General features: G+C 35.2%; 1 protein-coding gene across 4 annotated transcripts in view; it reads left to right on the forward strand.

Moving 5' to 3' along the window:
* The window catches only part of Rbcn-3A (rabconnectin-3 alpha), a 984,230-nt gene that overhangs the window by 56,230 nt on the left and 902,765 nt on the right, over positions 1–25,235 (forward strand). For all 4 annotated transcript variants that reach the window (XR_016549602.1, XM_090406519.1, XM_090406521.1 and 1 more), the window contains exons 3-4: positions 1,032–1,157; positions 15,167–15,238. Coding sequence is in view for 3 of the 4 variants with exons in the window: in XM_090406519.1 (XP_090262645.1) it covers positions 1,032–1,157; positions 15,167–15,238 (198 nt within the window). In the remaining variant the exon portion in view is untranslated. The remainder of the gene's footprint in view (positions 1–1,031; positions 1,158–15,166; positions 15,239–25,235) is intronic.

Raw genomic sequence — 25,235 nt, forward strand, 5'->3', positions numbered from 1 at the left:
TCAAGTTTGGTATACTTGTTGTTGGCACTAATGAAACAGAAAAAGGTCTGGTATATGTAATACAGTTTATAAGTTTGCATTATACCTTTAGTGAAGAGGGTGAAGGAGTTGAAGTGGTATTAGGGGGCAGTAATGAACATTTCCATGTTCAAATGAACAACCATGATTCTATCAGTATAGTGTGGAGTATCATCCATAATTAGTTAAACTTTAAACTGAAGTTGTTTTGAGGTCAAGTATTTGTCCACTTGCTGGGCTGCCTTCTGATAAGCATCTAAACAAGAATGATGTTCTGTTCTTATCCAGTGTCATATTCCACTTAAGAATCACATACCACCTTTGGTGTCTTACTATTACTGAAATTTTGCCTATACTGCTGTTTTCTATATGTCAAAGACAACATTCAACTGAGATATTCCACAAATATATTCAGCATATAGTGACTAACAGTTACAATAATTACTAGACAGTATTACATTATCAGGTCTCTGTGTAGTCCTGTGAAAATGGTATTTACCCATAAATAATGCTAAGCCACCCAAAGAAAGACTAAGTTTGATTCTAGTTCTGCTGGAGGGATCTTTTTAATCCTTTCTTCAACTGGTTCAAAGTTAGTCGATTCTGGCATTGGCAAGTAGGGTTTTTCCTCCTGAAATCTAGTTTTTGATCATCTCAAGAAAATCAGCTGTTAAACAACTCGCACTATTATAGACAATATGAATGTTTAGGACCATGAGATGGTGATAGTTGTCTGCACTATTATCTCTCATGAAAAGCTTTAATTTATTTGTAGTTTAGGCTTGTTATTAGTAAGTGCTTGAATGATGAAGACTGGTTGGTTGTCCGTATGTTTTCAGAAGTTAGTTAGGATAAAGGAGTTCTGTTTACTCACTTTTTATATTTATATTTATTTTTATTTTTAGATATTTAAAAAAAAATAAGATTGAGGAACTGTGTCATGAAATTGAATGACGATGAAGTATATTTCGTTTTAGGATTTATATATTTCATGAAAATATTTATACTTGCAGGCTTATGCAGCAGGCTGCAATATTGTTATTCTTGCCAGTGATTTTCAACGGGTTCAGATTATTGCTGGAGTTTGTCAAGGCAATGTCCAAGTTGGTTCCTTAGATTGCTCAACAGATGTTGGAAAGGTTAGTTTTCATTTTTATAATTACCATTATGTCACATAATCGCTTCCATAGCACAGTTATGTTTACACCCACTGTAATATGAACTTGTAGTTGAACTAGATTTAGTTCCCTATAGTCCTCCTGTTATTTTTAAGTTCTGTTTATGATCAGAAGACCACTTGTTCAGTATCATTTTCTATTCTCCCTGGTTTATATATCAATGTACTAGGTTATTGCAACTCACACATCTAGAAAATTATTGCAGTTCTTTTTTCTAGATGTGTGAGTTGTAGAGTCATCCTGATGAGAAATTGAACAGTAATTTCCATACTTTAGGATTTGCCAGTGGAATGGGAAAGGCAAAGAACAGAGGTCGTGAGCAGAGAGGTTCTACTCGGTGGTGGGTTTTTGCCTGTCACTGGGTAGAACCACCACTGAGTTTCTTGTCCTGGAGTGAATCAGGGCAGGAGTAACCTTCAGACCAATTAGAGAAAAAAGCACTGGAATGGGAGACTTTTCTGGCATCCAGTTTAGACAAGATCATTCTGATCTCCTCTGGAGAAATAGCAAAGGGTAATTGAATGTCGCATATTTGGAATGGCAAAAAAACATTTACCAAAATTGACCATGCATGAATTGGAGGAAAAGTAAAAAGCAAGATTTTTTTTTGTGTGGAGTAATGTTGGCAACAGAGCAATTGGTGTGGACTGAAGTTATAGTCAGCTGAGGAACAGGCCGAACACTATCTTCTCTTGTAAGGCTTAGAAGTTCACATACCTGCCATTTGGATATGATTCAAGTTTTTGCTTTTAGCTTTTCAAAATCAGTTTTAGAAGTCTTTAGCTTGTAATTATAGAAAATTTTAAACTTGGTTATAAAGTAAATTAAAAATGCCAAGAAATTATATTGTTTAATCCTTTATCCAAGTGTAAGCAAATAAAGTTTGCTCTTGAAGTTTCTTTAAGTGAAGTCGTGAATATAATTTCCTGACATTTTTAATTTAATTTATAACCAAGTGAGAAAAAAACCCTAAAAAATCTCTACAACCATCTCTAATCAGAATATTTTACTAATTAGGTGTAACACCTTTTCACTACTTGTATAAGGGATATATGTGATTTCTGCATTACTTCAACCTTTCTATCTCTTCTGGATCTGGCTCCTACTGATGGCATTTATTAATGCTCATCATTGGGATTGCCTACTTTCTGGGGAGCAGAGAGATTCTACTTGGTGGTGGGTTTTTGCCTGTCACTGGGTGGAACCATCACTGAGTTTCCTATACTGGAGTGATTCAGGTCAGGAGTAATGATTTTAGTAGCAATCCTTTAGAGTCACTCTGAGATTTAGAGTGATCCTGTAGATCAGGGGGTTCTCAACCTTTTCCAGTGGTGTACCACTATATTTAATTCAAGATATTAGATGTACCAGTAAGGCAGTGGCTCATGTACCACCAATGGTATGCGTACCATAGGTTGAGAATCCCTGCTGTAGATCATCCTGTAGGTATCCCTGTACTTAAATATACCTCAGATTTCGCAAGATATGTACTTTGGTTTTCTTTCCTTTGTTTTTCACTTTGATATTTTAATTTTATTTTACTGGTGGTGGCGTTTCCCCCCCCCCCTTCACTAGCACTGGATACTGGATTATTTAAGTAAATATTAAGATTTCTGGTAGTGCAGTTAATATCTGCAGTATGGGATTACTTTTGGTTGTATCATGGCTGCCATTTAATAGTAGCTCAGCTGCAGCATTTGCTAGTGATTTAGAATTGTTTCTTATATCACGGAATTATGTAATTTTCAGTCTTATGGCTGAAAGGTTTTTCTTATAATCAAACATAGAGGTTTTAGTCCCTCCCCCCCAAGATAATAGTATCAGTTGCTCCAAGTGCAAACTATAGGCCATAGCTGTATAGTGGAAGGAAATATTTAATTGTAGTTAAAAATGTGGAAACCAGGGATAAACTAATATAGGGTTTTACATTCCAAGGTAGCACAAGAATTCCTCTAATGGTAAGAAGCCAAATTAAAATAATAAAAATTGAGAGATTTCCAATGGAATATATAATAATGAAATTGTTATCCATATCTTCTCAAAATGGCATAAAATCAGTAACATGCAAAACGGTATATCAGGTGAAGATCAAAACTGGTTTTCTGGTGAGGTCACCTTCACAGTGGATATGAATACACCGATACAAAATTTTGTCAGCATCGGTACAATTCGAGTTATGGTGAATTATTCCTGGGTACAGAGGTAGTGCCTGTGTTGTGGTTCATAATGACCACTTTGGGTGGCAACTGCCCCAAGGCTAAATATTTGAACTGTATGATCAGCCATATTGCTAATCTGTGTCTCAAACCCTGTCAGAAATGCAAAATTTCTGAACATAGCATTACTACCTGTCCTTTTAGAACTTTTGCCTAAACAGTGGGAGTACCAGTAGATTCAATTAGAACAGCATGTATATTAGAGGAGCATAAAAAAAGAGAGTTCCTGGACCTTCCAATTCAGTCTAATAAAGATAGTGCTTTCAAACCAATTATACTTCATAAAATTACAAAAAGTGCTTGACAAAACAGCCAAAAATTAACCCCAAAATTTCATAACAACAGGAGCTGCTTTTCCAGTCAAATATGAATGGAACATCAGTAATTGAAATTAACATTAGTGAATCTAGTATAACAACTGAACAGATACAAGACCAGATGTAAATAAATAAAACTGTTATTCACGGAGCAACCAGAGAAGAAACAGAAAAGCAAGTAAGACAATCTGAAAGAACTCAATATGCAAACGAGATCATCAAAAAGAAAAGATGAATTAAAAAAAAATAACTTGATGATAAACAAAAATTTAAAAAGCGAACTGAAAAAAAAGGACAAAATCTAAAAGGAGGAGAAATGATAAAAAAAAATGTAAAGATGTAGATAGTTATGAATTATCAAATGAAGACTCCTTCATGCTCATAAGAGTTTATGGACTATAAGGAACCATCTCATGCTAATAAAGGGAAAGCAAGTATACAATTAAAGAAAAAATAATGAAATTTACTGATACAAAGTTTTCTCAGTATAATTATTATCTACATGAAAGAAAATAACTAGCTTCCAAATCAAGAATGATATCCATGAAATTGAAGTAATGGGAAGCAACCAACTATAAAAAACTAGAAAAGAATTTACAAGAAGCAGGCTATACAATTGCTCCTTCACAGATTGAAGACCTCATCAGGTTCATCCAAAATCTAGAAGTTAAAGACTTACCAGTGACACTTCATTAATCATATCATCTTCCTTCTGCATTGCCTCATTAAATGTATGAGGATTCCACAGGCCAATTAAACTAGAAGCTGTATAGAAATGTATGCTGTGGCATAATGTCTGGTTTTTGGTTCTCCAAGAAATATACTTCTGCAGATATAAAAATTTGAACAGATAGATATCCACTTCTTTCTAGGAGTTTTGGAAAACTTAACAGAACAGGGCTGGAGTAGAGGTTCTTATTTTGCTCACTAACTCCCTCCTTGGATCATTCTGTAATATCCAGAGGAATGCAGAATCTTGACAATAGACTGCAAATACTGTGGATGTATAATAAAGTTTATTAAATGTTTATGCTCCATTCAATGGAAAAGTTGGACGAAAATTCTTCCAGGAATTGCAACCATATTTATACAATGCTTACTACATTACAGCAGCTGGAGAGTGGAATTGTATTGAAAACCCTGCTTTAGATAAAATAGGAGGGCACTCCAGAAGTGGAAAAGTAGGATATGCACAGCTAAAAATATGTCTTGACAATGTTCAATTAGTAGATATATGGAGGATTTGTAATTCTAATCTCCAGGCTGACATGCACATGAATCAAGGTATTGCTATCCATTTTGATGAAATTTATATCTCTTCTTCCCTTATAGATAGCATAATTCAAATAAAACACCTTGACATCTACATGTCAGATCATAATCCAATTCTACTTAAATTCTGCTGCATGGAACAAGTAGAGATCAGTTCTGGACCATGGAGACTTCCACCAAATTTCCCATTGATCTTTTCAGCCAAACTCCAGACCCTCCATTACAATTGGAATATTGTTATCTGGAACTGGGATACACTGTTAAAATTCAAACAAGTAGTAAAACACATTATGAAAATTGTGGATACAACTACCGTGTTTAGATCTAAACACGGTAGTTGTATCCATAATTTTCATAATGTATTCTGATCACCATGAAAGAAAAGTAGTAAAACAGAATATGATTGAATGGGGAAAGGAACAGGATTTTCTCAAAAGAAAAAAAGTTGAAAGACCTGTATATATAGAGAGAAGCTGGTTCATGGTAAAATATTAAAAACATTAACAAAGAGATAGAAGTGGAAAGGCAGGAACAAGGGGAAAGAAAGAAATTTTAAAATAAGAATACAGCAGCACTTAGCAGAGGCTGAGTGCTGCTGTATTCCCTTCAGTTGCATTCTTAAACAGACATTTCATCAAATTCCATGAAGAAAGGACTTTCACCCAAATCTGTCTGAACGGTGATGACATATCCATCACTCTTGACATCCTTGACTCATTTCAAAAACACTATAAAAATCTATTTGAAGACGGTAGTACTGTGGGAAATTATAATTCTTGGAACATTAATGTCTTTCCTGTTCATATCCAAGACAGGCTGGACAGACCATTATAGCATCTGAAGTTACCACAGCCTATAAGGAATGTTAGACAGGGAAATCCCCAGAACCTGATGGTCTAGAGATAGAACTTTACCACTAGGCCTAGGAGTTTATTCTTCCTATCCTATTTATACTGTTTAATTCTTTTCTCTTGTCAGGACACATACCAAGTGAATTTGTAACAAGCCATACTGTCCTCATTTCAAAACCTAATAGAGATCATACCTTAATCAACAGCTCAAGGATTATCTCTATCTAATACTGACTACAAGATATTTTTTCACATAATCGATAATATGCCCTAAGTAGGAATGAGATACATAATTAAAAGCTCGCAGATGGATGGAGTTCCAGGCTGAGCAGTAGAATTTAATCTGTTTATGCTATGTGATCTACTCCACCTGGTTAATATGAAAAAGCAGCCAGTAGCAGTGCTTTCGGTAGGCCTTACTTATCAGGCATTTGATAATGTCTGACATCCCTTTCTGTTCTGCATCCTCCAGCAAATTGGTATGGGCAAAAGACTGCTATCTGTTATTAAATGAATCTATGCCATTTCAACTACCTGCCTCCTACTTAATGGGTTCCTATCAGACCTGGTCAAAATTCCAAAAGGAGCCAAGCAAGGTTGTCCTCCTAGTCCATTGCTTTTTGCATTGGGTCTTGAACCTTTCTTGTAGGAAGTCAACAATACACATGCTGTGCAAGGGATAATAGTTCCCTCAACTATGAAGGCAAATAAGTTATTGGCATATGCTAATGATGTGGTAGACATTTTTAGGGAATAAGGGATAATATACATCTTCCATATACATCATTTTTGGTATTTTGGAAAAATCAGCAAAATTAGTGGATCAACTGTTAATGCTAATAAGACAAAGTTAAAAGTTTGGAAAGTGGAATCTTGGAAGCATTCCCTTTGGATTAATCCCTAAGAGAGAACTTCTCTCTATACTTGAAATTGCCTTCTCCACTACTGAATACTCCAGTTTAAAAACTTATATACAAAAAATTGAAGCCTTTCAGGACTGGAAAAGAGGCCACTTTCTTTTTCTTTTAAAGTTATAATACTTAAAGCCATCTTTTTCACTGCTGAGTTGTACATAATAAATAGTACAGACATTACAGAAGCTGAAGAAAAGCAATAATATGGTAAATCTGTGCAATTTTTTTGGTTCAGTCAATACCAAGAAGTTAAAAAGGAATTTCTTCATCTATCAAAGAAGTATGGAAGCTTTGGGCTCAAAGTGTTAAAATTCTGATATTTAAGCAATATAGCTTCAAAAATCCATAAAATGTTGCAGACCAATCCCATATGTGCATACCTTCCCAGCTATTTGGAATAAGTGATTATAAAGATCCAAAAGCTGAGATTGTTCCTGAATATTATTGTTGTGTCCCATTCTTTTTTATTTATATATTTCCCTTATTCTTTACTTTCCTTTATATATCTTATCCCTTTTCTTCGCTTATCGTCACCTCCGTACTAGAAATCTAAGCTCTTGCTCCTCTTAGTATCCTAAAACATTTATTTTTTTAAAGCTGCGCCATTTAGGATATTTTAGTTTATAAAGAAATTTATAACAAGAAGCAAATCCCTAAATAAGTCTAGAGGTGAAATAATCCTTCATTCGTAACCTCGATCTCATAACTTAACCTTTTCTTCACCCCCTTTCACGCCTAGGTTCATACGTTATAACAAGCGGTTCATTGAATGGTAATCTCAGACAACTGAATATTTGAAAAGCAAAAGTTTATTAAACTCATAAATACAGTACACAAAGGACTCTACACACACAAGACAAAGGGGCTTTCCCGTTAATGAATAAGTTGGCTTAAACCTATCATCCTCTTAAGCACAATAATATGACACAATAGTTCAATTAGACACAATCATTAATTTACAAGAGTTATGTGAGCTTGGCAATTCCGTTGCCACAATAAATACCACGTTCATTTCGTTTGACCTTTCTCAGTTAAGGGTAAATTACATATACTAGTATCTATACATACTATCGCTTAGTAATACGAACTACAATTACAGCCATATTAAATTAACAGAATTAACATAAAATCTTTCATAATACCATTTGATGAAGCTCTTCTACTAGACGTTACTTGTCTGCGATTCCTGAAGAAATATTCCTTCTGTAGTGGGACATATTTGGGGTACTTCGGATCATGAGGGCTTTCATGGTGACAGTAAATCGGCTCCTTCTAAGGAAACACAATCTATCTGCTGATCTGCAATCATCAGATACGCCATGAGAATGTCCACAATTTCTATTGACGATCTCTTTCTTTTAGAGCAGGATTGGCTTAGTATATAGTAATACCTTTCCTCCCGACCATGTGGCATCCTTTGTTCTCGATGGTAGGAGAACGAGACCTAAATCTCACTTACTAATATTCCATGTTGTGGCAGATGGAGGGGGGGGCTCCTGACCGTCACTCAGGAAACTCATGAAGTAACCTCTAAACGAAAACTGGCAAAAGACCTTGTGTGTGTGTGTGGGGGGGGGTTTCCTAACCCTTTTATATTATGACCCTACCGGCACCTTGTGCAATTAATTTTCTTCCCCCGTGATATCATGATATGTTTCTCGTAACCTGTTAGGGTGGCATCTCCCTGCTGAAACTTCTACCTTTGGTGGGCCGTGTGCACGCGACTGACCCATGGCAGTGTCTAAATCGGGGACCATGACTTTGGTTGTAGGTAATCCTATGAGTCAGCTTTATCAAACTCTATCAGCTCACCCAATTTTTCTAAGAATTAGCATAACTTACAATCTCTTGTTTCAAGTGTATAACAAGCAAGCCTTTTACATGCAAAACTTTTATAACTACTGTAAATTAATTATCTTATTTTTTTAATATTATACAATCAATGTTCTTATATGAGTTAACAATTATTCTTTTCATTATATTTATTTCATTTTATACTTAGATGCAAGCACGATTTTCTTATTAAGGTTTCTACTTGTTAAATTGTGATCAAGTAAATTCTCTTATGAAGTTTACAAAGATCACAAATTTAACAATATTACAACATTCTGTACTCTCTAAGACTCTACAACATTCTGGCATTGACATTCTTTCCATTAGTAAAAACAAAACTTGGTATAAACCTCTTTCAGTGCAAACTTCCACAGTTGAGTACTGACAATAACACTTTATTTCATAACTTACTAAAGTTTCAAGCAAGATCTCTAAGGAGGATCTTGCTGGGAATTGCATATTGGTCATCTTCCAGTAAATGCTATCAAATGGAGGTACTTTAAGATCCAATCTGCGACATCTCTTGCTGATTGGAAACAGTGGAACATGCATTCTACAGCTTCTCTCTTGCCCTGTGTCCTTGGAACAGGTTATGCAATGTGTTGGGTATTCCATTACAAGAGAACAGTCCCCCCCCAGTAACCCCCCCAAGAAGGGGTTACTGCAAAAAAAAAAAAAAAAAAAAAAAAACAGCCTCATTTATTCCGTATAGGGAATAAAAGGATACAGAAAAGAAGGTGGATGGCATTTCATTGAAAGCCAGTTGCTACTTTGCTTCATTCTTCTTGTGTACAACCTTTGTACATTTCTTGGAACTCTTTGAATCCAAAGAGTTCCAAGACAACACTAACAGAAGGATACAAGTGGATTGAAGAGATCAATCCACTTGTATCCTTATGTTGCCATATTATACATGGATTGAAATGGCTGTATGAGTGTGTTGCTTCATGGGAAAAGAAATCAACACTAGATTTTGGTATACATTGCATGGAGGAGAGACATTATCCACAGTATACTTAGAAGATCACTTCCATGCTAGTGAGAAAGATCTACAATATTTCGTCAGAGTTATCTGGTATGCTTATAGGCATGTGAATTACTTGTGCAAGGTCATTGGTGATAGCAAAAGCTCAACTGCTTGTTTGTGCAGTTTGAAAATGAAATCCAGTTGGAGAAAAATATTAAATTTTCCATAAAAATTATTTCACTTTTAAGAAAGTTGTACCTGAGAATCATCATTGACTGAAAGCAGATCTTAGTACAGGAATACCTTGATTATTGCGATTCTCGATTTATCGCGGTTTATAATTTGATACCAAAATTCCAATTATTGCGCTCCAAATTCGAATTATCACGGCCGCGAGATGTAGCCCACTACATATGCAACCAGTTCAAGTCGCCACTCTCCAGGTATCGCTCTCTTGTAGTGCTTCGTTTTTATCCATTGGCGCCTTCTCACCACTTACCAGTAACTATCTGCTCTTGCCTGAAGTACATGTGGATATTTATTTCTCTTGTTATTTACCCCTACAATGAATGCTAAAAGAAACAAGGATGATTTCAAGTCTACAGCTATCAAGAGGAAACGTAGAGTCATCAGCTTAGGAGATAAGTTGCATATGATAAATAAGTATGAAGCAGGCATAACCAAAGCCAAAATTGCAAGAGAGTACGGTCTAAATGAATCAACTGTTTGCCATATTTTAGACCACGCTGCAAATTATAAGCAACTAGGACAAAGTGCATCGACCCAAACTACGAGAAACAGAAGCCATCTTATGATTGAAATGGAAACGCTATTGTCAGTGTGGATAGAAGATGGTAACCAAAAGAGAATTCCTCTTAGTCGAATGACTATAAAAATAAAAGCATTGAATTTGTTTGAAACTTTAAAAAGAAAACAATTAGGAAGCAAAAATGATTCGGCTTCAGTAGTGGAAGAAACTTTCTCTGCAAGTTCAGGGTGGTTTGATCGGTTCAAAAAGCGATCGAGCATTCATAGTGTTCATGTACAAGGCGAAATTGCAAGTGCCGATGAAAAAGCAGCAGCTAGTTTTCCTGGTGAATTGCAACAGATCATTGAAGAAGGAAATTATACCAATGATCAGATATTTAATGCTGACGAATCAGGCTTATTATGGAAAAAAATGCCCACTAAAACATTTTTAGCACAAAATGAAAAATTACAGCTTGGCTACAAGGTTTCGAAGGAGCATGTAACACTTTTACTATGTGGCAATGCTTCTGTAGATTACAAGATGAAGCCTCTCTTTATTTATCATTGACAAAATCCTAGCCCGCTTAGAAGTTTAGATAAAAATTTTCTAAACTTCTAAAATTGAAGAAGGAAATTATACCAATGATCAGATATTTAATGCTGACGAAACAGGCTTATTACGGAAAAAAATGCCCACTAAAACATTTTTAGCACAAAATGAAAAATTACAGCCTGGCTACAAGGTTTCGAAGGAGCATGTAACACTTTTACTATGTGGCAATGCTTCTGGAGATTACAAGATGAAGCCTCTCTTTATTTATCGTTCAGAAAATCCTAGCCCGCTTAGAAGTTTAGATAAAAATTTTCTCCCTGTTCATTGGAGATCCAATAGAAAAGCTTGGATGACAAAAACTATTTTTGAGAATTGGTTTAAAAACTGTTTTTGTCCTGAAGCTGATAGGACTGTAAGTCATTAAATCTTGATTCTAAAATCTTGTTTATATTAGATAATGCATCTAGTCATCCAACAGCACTGAATGATTTGTGCGAAAATGTAAAAGTTATTTATTTACCACCTAATACCACTTCCATCATCCAGCCAATGGATCAAGGTGTAATCGCATCCTTTAGGGCATATTACCTACGAAGAACTTTTTTCACAAGCAATAGAAAAGACTACAGGAGATGAAGCTATGACTTTGACAGAATTCTGGAAGGCATTCAATATCAAAAATTGCATTGAGAATGTCAAGGAAGCATGGAGTGAAGTAACGTCTAGCAACCTGAGAGCAGCGTGGCAAAAGATTATTCCTCATTGTGCAAATGATTTTAAAGGATTTGAAAATGAAGTAACCTAACATAACTGAGCTTGGCTTCGACCTAGGACTAAAAGAAATTGAAAAAGGTGATGTTCAGGACCTGCTTCAGTCACATGATAAAGAGCTGGATGCTGAAGACCTAATTAACCTCGAGAGAGAACGTGCTTATGATGCTCAAATCGATGATAATGTTGAACAAATTGACTTGGCACCAAAGGAATTTACCCTCAAAGAAATGGAAGAAATGTTTAGATTTGCTGAAAATTTTAAAGAAAAAAATCTTGAACGGCGATCACTGGAAGTTCGTCAGTAAATTGAAAATTCCATCCGTTGCTATCGATTTTTATACGAAGAAAAAAGAAAGAAAAAATTCCACCAGACAATTCTACACCAATTTTTATCCAAGAAAGAGTAATTGTATGTACTGTATGTACTTCTTATATATAAATAAAGATTAAAGAATAATCTTGTTTTTCTTAATGAACCTTCATTTTTTACTTAACACGTTTAACACATTTCTTTTTTACTTGATATATAAAATTTAATTATATATATATTTAATATATTTAATTGATAGATTTAATTAATAGATTTGAAAAATCTTTGGCATTGATCACCCATTTTAAATGCATTATTTATCCCGATTATCACAGATTCGATTATTGCGGTATTTTTCGTGGCAACAATAACCGCGATAATCAAGGTATAATACAGGAATACCTTCAGACAGGAAGACATTCAGAATACTCCTGTATTCTGAATGTCTGATGGCATTAGCAGAATGATCCAGTATACTATTTAGCAATGGTTCTGTGGAATAATAATTTAAAAGCTGTAACCTTGAAATGAAGAAATTTTGGATCTCTCAATGATGTCTATCATAATCTGAAAACATCACTTCATGCTGGTAGAAAAGGGGAAAAGAAAACTGGATTTTTGGTTTAGTGCTCAAATATGGCTTCTGTCAATTTTTAAGCTTCCATCATATGAAGTAGTGGTATTACACTAGCAGATGAATTACTATCAAGATTTGCCTTTTCCGTGTGAGGGATTCAAATGCCACACACCTCAACCTCTGTCTATGTTTTCTCCTAGATGGTTTCCTCTGGGTGTGTTGGTTAATGCCTGTTGGCTGAGGGATATATCCAGGGTGAAGGTGTAGGATGACTCACTGAAGTCTAGAAACAAACCAAAGATCAGTGTTTTCTACATTGTGGTGGCTAGAGTATCATATCCATCAGCAGTATGGATTTTAGAGCTTTATCCCTAGACATTAGTCATGCAATGTATTTTTGAGAAGAATGTCGTGAGTTCATTTTTAGGTTCAGGTTTATTGTTAGACTGATGGGGGAATAAAAAGTAAGATACACTATTTTATTCTTGATTATTTGTGTATGTGTTAGAACATTTTTACAGAAGAATATGCATTCTGTTTTCATTAAATTTTGTGTGATTTGTCATCATACTTTGTGAAGGGGTTGTGAACATTGGGGAGTGGGATAGGCATTTCTTGAGTTTAACCTGATCTGTTCATCTAATGTATGGATAAAATCTCCCTATTAAAGAATGCTATTGGTTCATGAATACAAGTCGAGGATGGCAAGTAATGTATTTTTTATTTAGAAAGTGAGAAATAAGAAAGTGATTAATGTGCAAAAACTTTTGCTTATTGACTGTTTTAACCATGAAAGGTTGTAATCCCAAGTTTTACAGACCAAAGTGTAACTTTACTTCTTCATTAAGCAGGGTAGTGATCATCTACCTTTTAAATACTTTCACAAACATCCATGTCAGAATGAGATTTATGCCCACAGCCTATAGCTTGGAAAGCAGCAGTGAGATCCATTTATTCAACTAGGGGCACAGTGAGTGGTTAAAAAAGGATGTGGAAGAACAAGAAAGGCTATGATTGGTGAGCGCAGAGTTGATGGTGAAAATAATGTGAATGGGGGGGTTGAAAAAGAAAGATAAAAGTTTGCAGGATTAATCATTGTTGAATTAAACGAATTATGAGTTATCTCTGATTTGTAATTATTGAATTATAATTATGTTCAGCAGAATAGGAACGTAATGCAAGTTGCAGATATGGTAATAGCATCAAAGAATGTAATTATCATCAAGATGAGCACAACATGCAGTTTTAACTTGGATGACGGCCAGCCTGCCAGTAGATTTAATGAAGTGATAACAGTGAAGTGAAACTGATATTGTGGGATTTTGAAATAAACATAAAGCACTGGAATTAGGTAGAATATCATTATGTTAATGGACTGATCTCATTCTACATTTCTCTGGTTGGTCCTCATTTTCAGGTTCAGGTCATGTGCCTTCATATTCAAGAAACTGTATTTATGGTCCTTAAATTTTAGTTCAGGTCTCCGTAGCTCAGTAGTATTGATGATGCCCTTTGGTTGGAAAGACCTGAGTTCAAATCCTGTCGAAGATGCAAAAAACCTTTTATTGCAGCTTTTTATTCCTCATCCCAGCCAGTGGAACATATATAGTTTACAGACATGCAAACGGTGCACATTAACTGTAGGTTTCAAAGAAGCCAAGTTACTTGGTTGTGATACACCATTGAGCCTAATACAAAAAACAGAAGATGGGAAATTTTAGTGCTTAGTATTTTCACTCTCCAAATCCATGTCATATCTTACACAACCTCTTCACACCAGATCCAGGATTTCAAACCTTTAGATTAACCTTAAACTAGTATGTTGAAATCCAAATGGCCTAGTTGGTCAAGTGGATAGTCTATCCCACTCCAACTAACAGGCTGTGGATTCATATCTCACTTACAGGTTAACTGTGAATCTTCCTGTTCAAGATTCCTCTAGAACAGGATTTCCAATACCTATCACTTAACACAGTGAGGTATTGGAATAATATACTATTCTTACAGCACTAATATACTATACATTTGTAACCCATGGATAGATGTACATAAAAAAAAAACTCTCATTACACAGCTTAATGTTCTTGACGGAAAATTCTACTGTATTACAGTTTGCTGGTTAGCTCACAGTCAGTTGATAAAGTCCTTTTTATTTCAAAGAAGTATTACTCATCACTCTGAAGTGGGTGTCAATAGGACACTTCATTGACCTATGCCCTGAACAATATAAAAATATATTCGCCACCATTGTTATGTTATGCAAAGGTTGGACTGGAATCCCACTTTACTTCAGATACTCTTTCACAGAATTATTTGGAAGAAGACTGAAGTGAATTTTTCTTTCTTGTGTGTGTAATCTTGTCGTATGCACCATTGTTAAATTACTCCATTGATTCTGAGTGGTTAACTCTAAATTTCAAAATGAAACTGCCTTTATCAAACTTGCACATAGATTCGTATCCTGCGATATATAGAAAAAACAGATGCAAGTAATATCACAGAATAGACACTTCCTATTCAACTCTATGAATTACTAATGTATAAAATTAATCATTTGTCAGTGCATTTTGTACAAATAATGTATTGCTTCTGTTTATTTAATATAATTCACGTTTAAAACTTTTCTTTTGATACAGATTGCTGCTGCTTATGGGAAGAAAATTTGTATATTTGAGCCTTCTCCTCTGTTGGATCAGATGTCAATACATGTAAGTGTTAATTATGTGCAAAATTAATAAATTCAATTTTTGTGGGATGCTATTACCAGACAGCTTCATTTAGTGTTATTTCTGTCTTCTATGCTCAGATTTTCCTTTTATGGTGCAAAAAAAAAAAAAAAAGTTAAGGTTTACCGTACATCATATAGGAATTGTATTTGTTGTGACTTATACAAAATACTATGACAATTAATTTTTGCCTGCAATTCTTTATTTTAACACAATGACATTTCTTTATCATTCTAGCCCAAGCATTTCCTTCCTAAAGTGCTCAGTTTTGGTGCCTGCTATCAGTGGTCACAGGGAGGCAATCAATAAAGTTTTTCTTTTTTTCTGTGTTTTCAAACAAATTATCATTACATATAATAAATTACATTTAATAATTTACCACACTGCAACAGCAACAATCCAACTTTACATGAGTAGCAATAAAATATCAATTGAAAATGGCATCCAACAAGGAGACTATCATCCAAAATATTTACAGCAGTCCTTCAAGAAATATTTAATAATATAAACTGGACAAGCCTTGTATAAAAATTAATAACTGAAACTTAGCACACCTAAGATATGCAGATGATATAATTTTTGCAAACACTCCAGAAGACCTTAATATAATGATAGAAGACCTATATCATGAAAGCAGAAAAGTCGGTCTAAAAATAAACACAGAAAAAGCTAAAATCATGTTTAATCATTTTGTAACACCAAAAAACATAATAATAGAAAACAATTTCTTGGAAATAGTCTCTTCATATACATACTTAGATCATCTCTTGATCTAAACTGTATACTCCAAAAGGAAATAAATAGGAGAGTTCAACTTGCCTAGAGTGCATTCAGAAAATTGAAAAGCATTTTGTGCAAAGCTAAAATCATGTTTAATCATTTTGTAACACCAAAAAACATAATAATAGAAAACAATTCTTGGAAATAGTCTCTTCATATACATACTTAGATCATCTCTTGATCTAAACTGTGGACTCCAAAAGGAAATAAATAGGAGAGTTCAACTTGCCTGGAGTGCATTCAGAAAATTGAAAAGCTTTTTTTTTTTCTTCAAAACAATGATGTCCCACTCTGTTAAATAAGGAAGACATTTAAGCAGTGTATACTTCCAGTGATTACATATGGTTGTGAAACTTGGTCTCTAACAAAAGCACTGCCAAATAAACTAGCTACAACTCAAAGAAAATGGAGAGGTTAATACTAGGCATCACATTAAAAGATAAGAAGCCAGGCTCATCACTGACATCATTTTTCACTGTAAGCGACTAAAATGGAAATGGGCCAGACATCTATCCAGAAGAGAAGATGAGCGATGGACCACCATACTAACAAACTGGATTCCAAAAGAAGGAAATGAGGCCGAGGATGTCATAAAAGAAGATGGAGTTATGAATTGTCAAATTTTGTTGGGAAAAATTGGTCGACCATTTCAAGAACAGAGAAAGATAGAAAGAACTGGAGGAGGCATTCGTCCAGCAGTGGACAGAAAATGGATGAAAGAAGAAGAAGAAGAAGATAATAAATTATGTCTGCTTATTTTATTATTAATAAGCATCTCTATGAGGTGGAGCTCTCATTGTTTGAGAACAGGAATCAAACTTTAGAGATTGAGAGACCAGCCCTGAAGAAAATATTGATTGAGTCAGCCAGAGAGGCATTTGGTGAGGTTATCTGCAAGGATAGAAAAATCTAAACTCCAAGGTGGACACAGGAAGTTAAAGAGGCAACGAAGGAAAGGAAGAAAGCATATCATTCTCTAGGAAATAAAAGTTCCTAGTGAATAAGTCAACTTGTGCTCTTAGAGAATACAGAGACAAATGTAAGAAAGCTAAACACTGTATAAAACCAACTTGAAAAAAGACATGGCTAGACTTTGGTAAGAACATAGAAAATAAATATTAGAAAGGTGACAAAATATTCTGGAGGCTGTTGAAAAAGCTTAGAAATGGAAGAAAGAGTGCTTTAAAAGGAATTAGAGATGATAAAGGTGACATGAAAACGGGGAAAAAAGATATTCTTGAAGTATGGAGTAATTACTTCGAAAAATTGCTAAATGAAACAAGCAGTGATAGCACAGTGGTAAAAAAACACTCAACAGGCATACAGTCAGGAATACATATCCATACTTGAAGAAAAAGCCATCAGAGGCTTGAAATGTGGAAAGGCAGCAGGATGTAGATGATATTCGACCAGAAATGCTGAATTATGGTGATATAAAAGTCAACCGTCTAGGCCTTCTGAACTATGCACTGCATAGTTCAGACAAAGGGACGAATTCCAGATGACTGGAGTTGAGCTCTCATAGTACTCATATGTAAAAAGGGAAATAAAACAATGTGTGAATTACAAAGATATTTTCCTACAGAGTGTTCCTGATAAGATTTATGCAAGTATACTTGAGAAACGATGAGAAGGATTCTGGATGGGAAGCTTGATGAAGTACAAGCTGGATTCAGGCCTGATAGAGGCTGCAGGATCAGATTTTCACTTTATGACAAATTGTTGAGAAATTGTGGGAATATAACAAAGATCTATATTTAAGTTTTGTAGACCCTCAAAAGGCATATGACAAGATGCCAAGAGAAAAGCTATTCAAAATGCTACAGTTATATGGTGTTAATGGGGCATTATATCAAGTTATATTCACCAGGATACTGGTGAATTGATGCAGTAAAAAGTACCTTTGAAGAGAGAAATATAAAATCTGTTAATGTTGGAGTCTTGACAGATAACAGATTGATTTGGAGGAAAATTGTTGATAGGAAGTTAGTAATGATGTAAGTTTTTCATGTATTACTGTTATAATATTCTGTACACCCCTTGAAGGTACATGTCAGAAATTTAATGATGAGGAGGAGGTAGTAAATGCAATATGTGCCCTCTGATTTGAAAGACATGGACTCATATGCCATTTGTTCAGGAAGCAAGGAAAAAAATAGACTAGCTTCCAAGCAAACATTGCAAAAACAAATACCATTGGAGAGAGATATGATTGATTGATCTGTCTTAACAAAAAATATTTATCGAAACCAGATCACTTGATCATTATATGCCTTTGAACTTAATATGAATTCCTAGAATTCATAGACACATCTTCATGAAGTCAGGTGATTCATTGCAAGAAGTCCACTTTAACTGCCGACATCTCTGTCACATTATGTGTGAGACTCATTCAGCTGCTTGACACTCATATACTCTTGCCAACTCACCTTGTTTCACATATTTTTCATCTCTTTTCATTTTTCTTGTCACTCTTTAAACCGAGATAAGATTTGGCTTAAAAAAAGATAGAGAAACACAAATTTTGTTATAACCCTTGGTTGGTGAGGAGTTGAATAAGTCTTTAGTTGTATAGGAAGTGTAAATGTGATATTAAAGTTGTATTTATGTAGCATTCTGTTTATTTTTTCAGATATTTATTGGATTTATTATGGAAATGAATGTTGCCTTCATTTAGTCATTATTATTATTTTGGACTGAGCTATCAGGGCGTGAGGGGAGCAGAAGTGGCAATTCTGTTTCACTTAAAACCTCACAAAGCCCAATGACAACTCGGTGACATGGCGAGTAGTGCCGCCATTAAATAAGCACCTGCTGGGGTCACTGTCCCTGACATTGGGAAGCAGCATTGTCAGTACTGACACAAGGTTGAAGCCAAATGATGACGGAAAAGCTTGTGATCAGAGATTTGCAGATGGTAATATGATTATATTGTGTACGTCTGTAATACTGCAGAGCAGAAAGCAAACGGAGAAACTACTGCTCTATCTTATCTCCAGAACATCCACCATGGCGAGCAAACCCTTACAATTGGCCCCAAGTTCCCAGCGTCCCTTAAATGAGACAGGGGTGCGAAGAATCTCCGGGCTCAAAATGGTGTCCACTTTTAAAATTGCAACTTGGAATGTCAGAACTCTGTATGAAGCTGGCAAATTAAGAAATGCCACAAGAGAAATGAAGAGGCTGGGCATCTGGATTTTGGGAATTTGCGAGACAAGATAGCCAGGATCTGGAAAGTGTCAACAAGATAATACGACAATGTATTACTCTGGGAATGATGAGAACAAACATCGACATGGTGTAGCTGTAATAGTAGACGAAGAAATCAATAAATCAGTAATAAATTGGATTCCACTTTCTGAAAGGATAATGCTGTTACAACTTAAGGGAAACCCCATTAACATAAATATCATCCAAGCTTATGCACCCACAGCTGACAAAAGTGAAGAAGATGTTGAAGAGTTTCATGAATACCTAAAAGAGATTAAAAACCTAACAAAGAAACATGATATAAACATAGTGATGGGTGACTTCAATGCAAAAGTGGGAAGAGGGGGTGATGGAGAAATTGTTGGCAAACATGGCTTAGGCACCAGAAACGACAGAGGAGACCGTCTAGTCCAGTTCTGTCGGGAAGAAGATCTAACAATAGCAAATACCTGGTTTAAACTTCCACCCAGAAGACTGTACACTTGTAAATCGCCTCAAGATAACCAACATAACATTGTCAGAAATCAAATTGATTATATACTGATAAATAAAAGATTCCACAGTAGTATAAAGAGTGCAAAGACTTATCCTGGAGCAGATATCTCATCAGACCACAATCCCATAGTTACAGAAGTATGTCTTAGATTAAAATCAGCTAAAAAATCACAAAAGAAGAAAAAGAAAATTGATGTAGAAAAACTGAAAGAACCGAACATAAATAAAAGTGCCAAGACACAGCTTAACCTGCGATTACAACAGATTAACATAGAAGAAAATAAAAGTGTGGAATCTCTTTGGAATAGCTTAAAGAATGCCATCGTAACAAGTATTGAAGAAGTAGGTTATATGAATAATATAAAACAACAGGAATGGATGACAGATGAAATTCTTTCTCTTATTGATACAAGAAGAATGTACAAAAACAAAGACCTTGCCAGGTATACAGAAACACATAACATCATCAAGAAAAAAATAAAAGAAGCCAAGGAAAATTGAATGAAAAATTTATGTACTGAAATTGAACTGCTTCAGAAGAAACATGATAATTTCAATCTGTATAAGAAAATCAACGAAATTTCTGGAAAACTGAGGAAAAAGCAAATAGTGTCTCTAAGAGACGAACATGGAAAAATAGTTCTAGAAGAAGAGAATAAAGCACAGATTTGGGTAAAATATGTAACAGAACGTTTCAATGATACTAGACAGAAGCCTATAAATATAAAAGATAACATTCAAGGACCAGCAATCATGAAAAGCGAAATAGAGAATGCTATACGAACAAGTAAAACAGGAAAAGCCAGTGGACCAGATGGTGTGCAAACAGAATTTTTAAAATTAATAGAACCAGATAACATCGAACTTCTTGAAAAACTATTTAATAAAATATATGAAAGTGATGAATTTCCATCAGATTCGCTCAAATCTACATTTATCACTGTCCCAAAGAAACCCAAAGCGAATTCCTGTGGTGACTTCCAACTTATTAGTCTAATGAGCCAAACAGTAAAAATATTTTTGAAAGTAATTCAGAATCGTATTTATAGAAAAAGTGAAGAAACTCTAAGTGAAACACAATTCGGCTTTCGAAATGGTTTTAGTACTAGAGAGGTCCTTTTCTGTACCCAAATATTGATACAAAAATGCATAGAAAAACAGAAATCTGTCTTTATGTGTTTCATAGATTTTGAAAAAGCATTCGACAAAGTCAGACACACTAACTTAATAGAAGTCCTTCAACAAATAAGGCTAGACGAACAAGACATAAGACTAATAACAAATCTGTATTGGAATCAGTCAGCTACCGTTCAATTAGACAACATTACCACCAGTGATATTAACATCAAAAGAGGAGTGAGACAAGGATGTGTGCTCTCACCACTCCTGTTCAACATATATGCAGAGGTAATCTTTAAAAAAGCATTGGAAGAATGTTCAGAGGGAATCGCAATAAATGGAAAGATTGTTAACAACCTTCGATATGCAGTTGACACCGTGCTAATTGCAGATAATATTATGGATCTCCAAAAACTCATTGACAGAGTATACATAGAAAGCCAAAGAATGGGAATAAATATAAACATCAAGATAAAATACATGATCATCAGCAAACATCCAGCCTCATCAATGAAACTGACACTCAATGGGAAAAATATTGATCAAGTATCAAGATATAAATATCTTGGTTGCTGGCTTAATGAATGGTGGGATCCAGAAATAGATATAAAGACAAGGATTGAAGTTGCATGGCAGTCCTTCATGAAAATGAGAACATTATTCTGCAATAAAGACCTAAACATGGAAGTCAGATGCCGAATGCTGAAATGCTACATGTGGTCTATTCTGCTCTATGGAGTTGAAACATGGACATTGAAGGCGACAACCATCAAGAAAATCGAAGCCTTTGAGATGTGGCTGTACAGAAGAATGCTAAAGATATCATGGACAGAAAAAATTACCAGTGACGATGTCTTAAAATCCATTGGCAAAGCTAAACATCTTGTACAAATAATCAAGAAACGAAAAACATCATATCTTGGCCACATCATGAGAAACAGCAAATACCAACTTCTACAAACTATTTTGATAGGAAGAATTGGTGGCAAAGGAACTAGAGGAAGAAAAAGAATATCATGGTTTGACAACATCAAGATGTGGACAGGAAAGAGCAGTGCACAACTGCTCAGATTAGCACAAGAGCGCAGTTTGTTCGCCAAGATGGTCGCTGACCTTCGATAGCACAATAAGAAGAAGAAGAAGATTATTTTGGAGCATAATCTTATAGTTTTGTTGACCATTTTTTTGTTGGAGCCAAATTTTTATTGTGATTCATTCTTTAGAACTTGGTCATCTTAGCAAATTGTTCTTGGTCTGTGTTTGAAGTTGCTAATAGCATATAGTTTTTATGTGGGCTGGTAGTAAGAGTTTGAATGTTGCCCAGGAAGCATAGGCAAATATATTGCCAACATAACTAAGCCTTATTTTGGGTTTTAGAGTAGTACAGTTTAGAGCCTTTTGTTGAGAACCAACCATTGGTGGGCCAAATCCACTGTTACTTTTAACTTACCTTATACAGAAGGAAACAGGACACAATTCCATAATGAAAAGAGTAATAACGAATAATTATGTTCGTGCTTGATTAAAAAAAAAATTTAAAAAAAATAGAAACTTGAAATGTTAGCGGGCAGCTTGAATAGAGGATATTCGATTGCAAATGCTTGAATTTGGAAATATAAAACTTCACAGTGCTTGTACTGCATAATTCTTCTGAATTGTGCAGTATAAGAATTAGAACTTTTGACCTGGTCAAAAGTTCTAATTCTTGATAATTGGAATGGCACTCTAATTGAATCTATATAGGAATAAAAAAATAGTGAGAGTTATTATTATTGTTGTATGGGCACTTCCATGTAGTCCAAAGACTCATTGCAGGAGACCTGATCTGTCATACCACTCCTTGAACCCATGAACAGACAAAAGCACTCACATCTGACTCTGGCAACCCATTCCACTTATTCACAACTCTCCAGGCAAAAAATCTAGTCTCCCCCACCACACACACACCTTCTAACCACATCTGTATTCAACATCCAGGGTCCCTCTGGCCAAATGCTGAAACATTTCCCCTGCATCAATCCTATAAAACCCTTTAAGCAACTTAAATGTTTCTATCATATCCCCTCTTTTTCTCCTATCAACTAACTACTGCAATCAACACACCCTTAATATCCTCAGAGAGAGCATCACACAGACCACTCACCATCTTGGTTGTTTGTCTCTGAATCTTTTCCACCACTTCCTCATCTCCAAGAAACCCAGGAGACCACATTAGTCCAGATGTGGATGTATCAAGGCCTTATGAAGTGGCCTTATAAAGTGGAAGTAGTCTTATGAGCTACTTTAGCAACTATAGCAATATGTTCTCTATATTTCCCCTAAATCTCTAGCTTCATCTATTTCCTGGAGTACAGTTCCATCAATGAGTCAGAAGCATTTCCTTGTTAAGTGTTCCTGGAAGTACTTTTTTTATGAAACAGTAGGTACCAGTACACATTCTTTGCTAGCAGGAAAAATTGAAAATTAAAAGGATATGAAAAGAAAGCTAAAAAAATTATTTACTGATCTTACTTTGTAGTGTGATAATGTTTTTGGAATAAGAACAGCAAATGAAGTTACATGATACACTGTTTATTAGTCATAAATATATTATACAAGTACATAAAAAAATAAATAAAATGTATACGATAATTTTTAATTAAAATGATTAACAGTGGATGTAGAGAAAACTGTAAACTTCATTAAATAACTAAACTTATTTGCATGCTAGGTAAATGTAAAATATTACTCAATGTTACAAAGTTCTACATGTACCACATTTGTATGTCACATGTCTGTTAATAAAGCTGTTAGTATGCTGCATGTTATTACACGCTTGAGGAAAAAAAAAACACCAGTTTCAGGTAAGATTTATGCAAGCCTACTTGAGAATAATTGAAGAAAAATCTTGGTGAATAATATGATGGTTTCAGGCCAGAAGAGGAGTTGTTAGGGTCAGAATTTTTAATTTAAAAGAAATAGTCAAGAAATCAGAGTAATATAACATTTACCTGTATTGTAGTTTTGTAGATCTTGAAAGTTATATAGGATAAACATGATGATAATTGCATATAAAATCAGATTTAATGTAACAAATGACATGCATGCCGCCTCTCGTGTGTTTCATTATCTGTATGAATCATGTTAAGAGGGAAACCTGATATAAACCTGATCAGTATCTAAGATCCTCGTGGAAAGGCTTAGATGTTGGTTATACATTCTTGCTAAATAGCTTAAGGAAATTACAATGTACAATAGAATATACATTAAAATAAATTTTCATACACTTCCAATATTTCGGCAACGTCACGTTGCCATTATCACAGGAATTTAAATACAAGACAAATGCACGCAAGCACAACACACTGTAAATGAGGAACAAAGCAGGAAGCTATTCTTTCTCCTTCAAGTCCTGATGGTGCCCCCCTGGCGGGCAATATTGGTATTCTTGGTCGATTGGGCTGAGGGTCTTCTGATGTAGGTTTCCCAAATTTGGGGCTGTCTCATGCAACCAAATTTGTTTAGGTTTCGATTGTTTCTTAGGGCTGAGGCTGATTCCATAAATAGCCTTTCGTATTTAAATTTGAATTCCCGCCATAGAATACAGTGGAAGAAAGCCACGATAATACACCATAGTAAATTCAAATATGAAAGGCTATTTATGGAATCAGCCTCAGCCCTAAGAAACAATCCAAACCTAAACAGATTTGGTTGCATGAGACTGCCTCAAATTTGAGAAACCCACATCAGAATATTTGGGAAATCCACATTGAATACCAACATTGCTCGCTAGGGGGCACTATGAGGACTTTTAGGAGAAAGAATAGCTTCCTGCTTCGTTCCTCATTTACTGTATGTTGTGCTTGCATGCACTTGTCTTGTATTTAAGTTCCTGTGATAATGGCAACATGACGTTGCCGAAATATTGGAAGTGTATTAAAATTTATTTTAATGTATATTCTATTGTACGTTGTAATTTCCTTAAACTATTTAGTCAGAATCTAAGATATTTGCCCTTTACTTGATGTAAGTGATATTCAGCTTAAGTAGCCCTAGCCCTGTTGGCTTATACTGGATTTATTTAGGATTTATATCCTGAATGAATTCATTAGTCCGCGCGGTTAGCCTAGTAGCTATGCGCTTCGCAACCATATGCCTGGGGAAGGAGTGTCATTGGTTCGATTCCCGTCGGTGACGTGAGGAGCTGAAGGATCTTCCTCAGCCATAGCCAAGTTAGCCAGTCTTGGGCGTGGACAGCAGGGTTTTTTCCCTTTATTCTGGGGTTTTTCATCCCGCAAAGCAGGCAAACTGGCCTTGAGAACTCAACACTACAGGCCATAGGATACACCGGGGCATAAGGCTGACCACCTTATCCTGTAAACGGAGTGAGGTCCGA

The sequence above is a fragment of the Typopeltis vanoorti genome, chromosome 16, assembly GCF_054136105.1.
Source record: "Typopeltis vanoorti isolate ZY-2024b chromosome 16, IOZ_Tvanoo_1.0, whole genome shotgun sequence".
Taxonomy (NCBI): domain Eukaryota; kingdom Metazoa; phylum Arthropoda; class Arachnida; order Uropygi; family Thelyphonidae; genus Typopeltis; species Typopeltis vanoorti.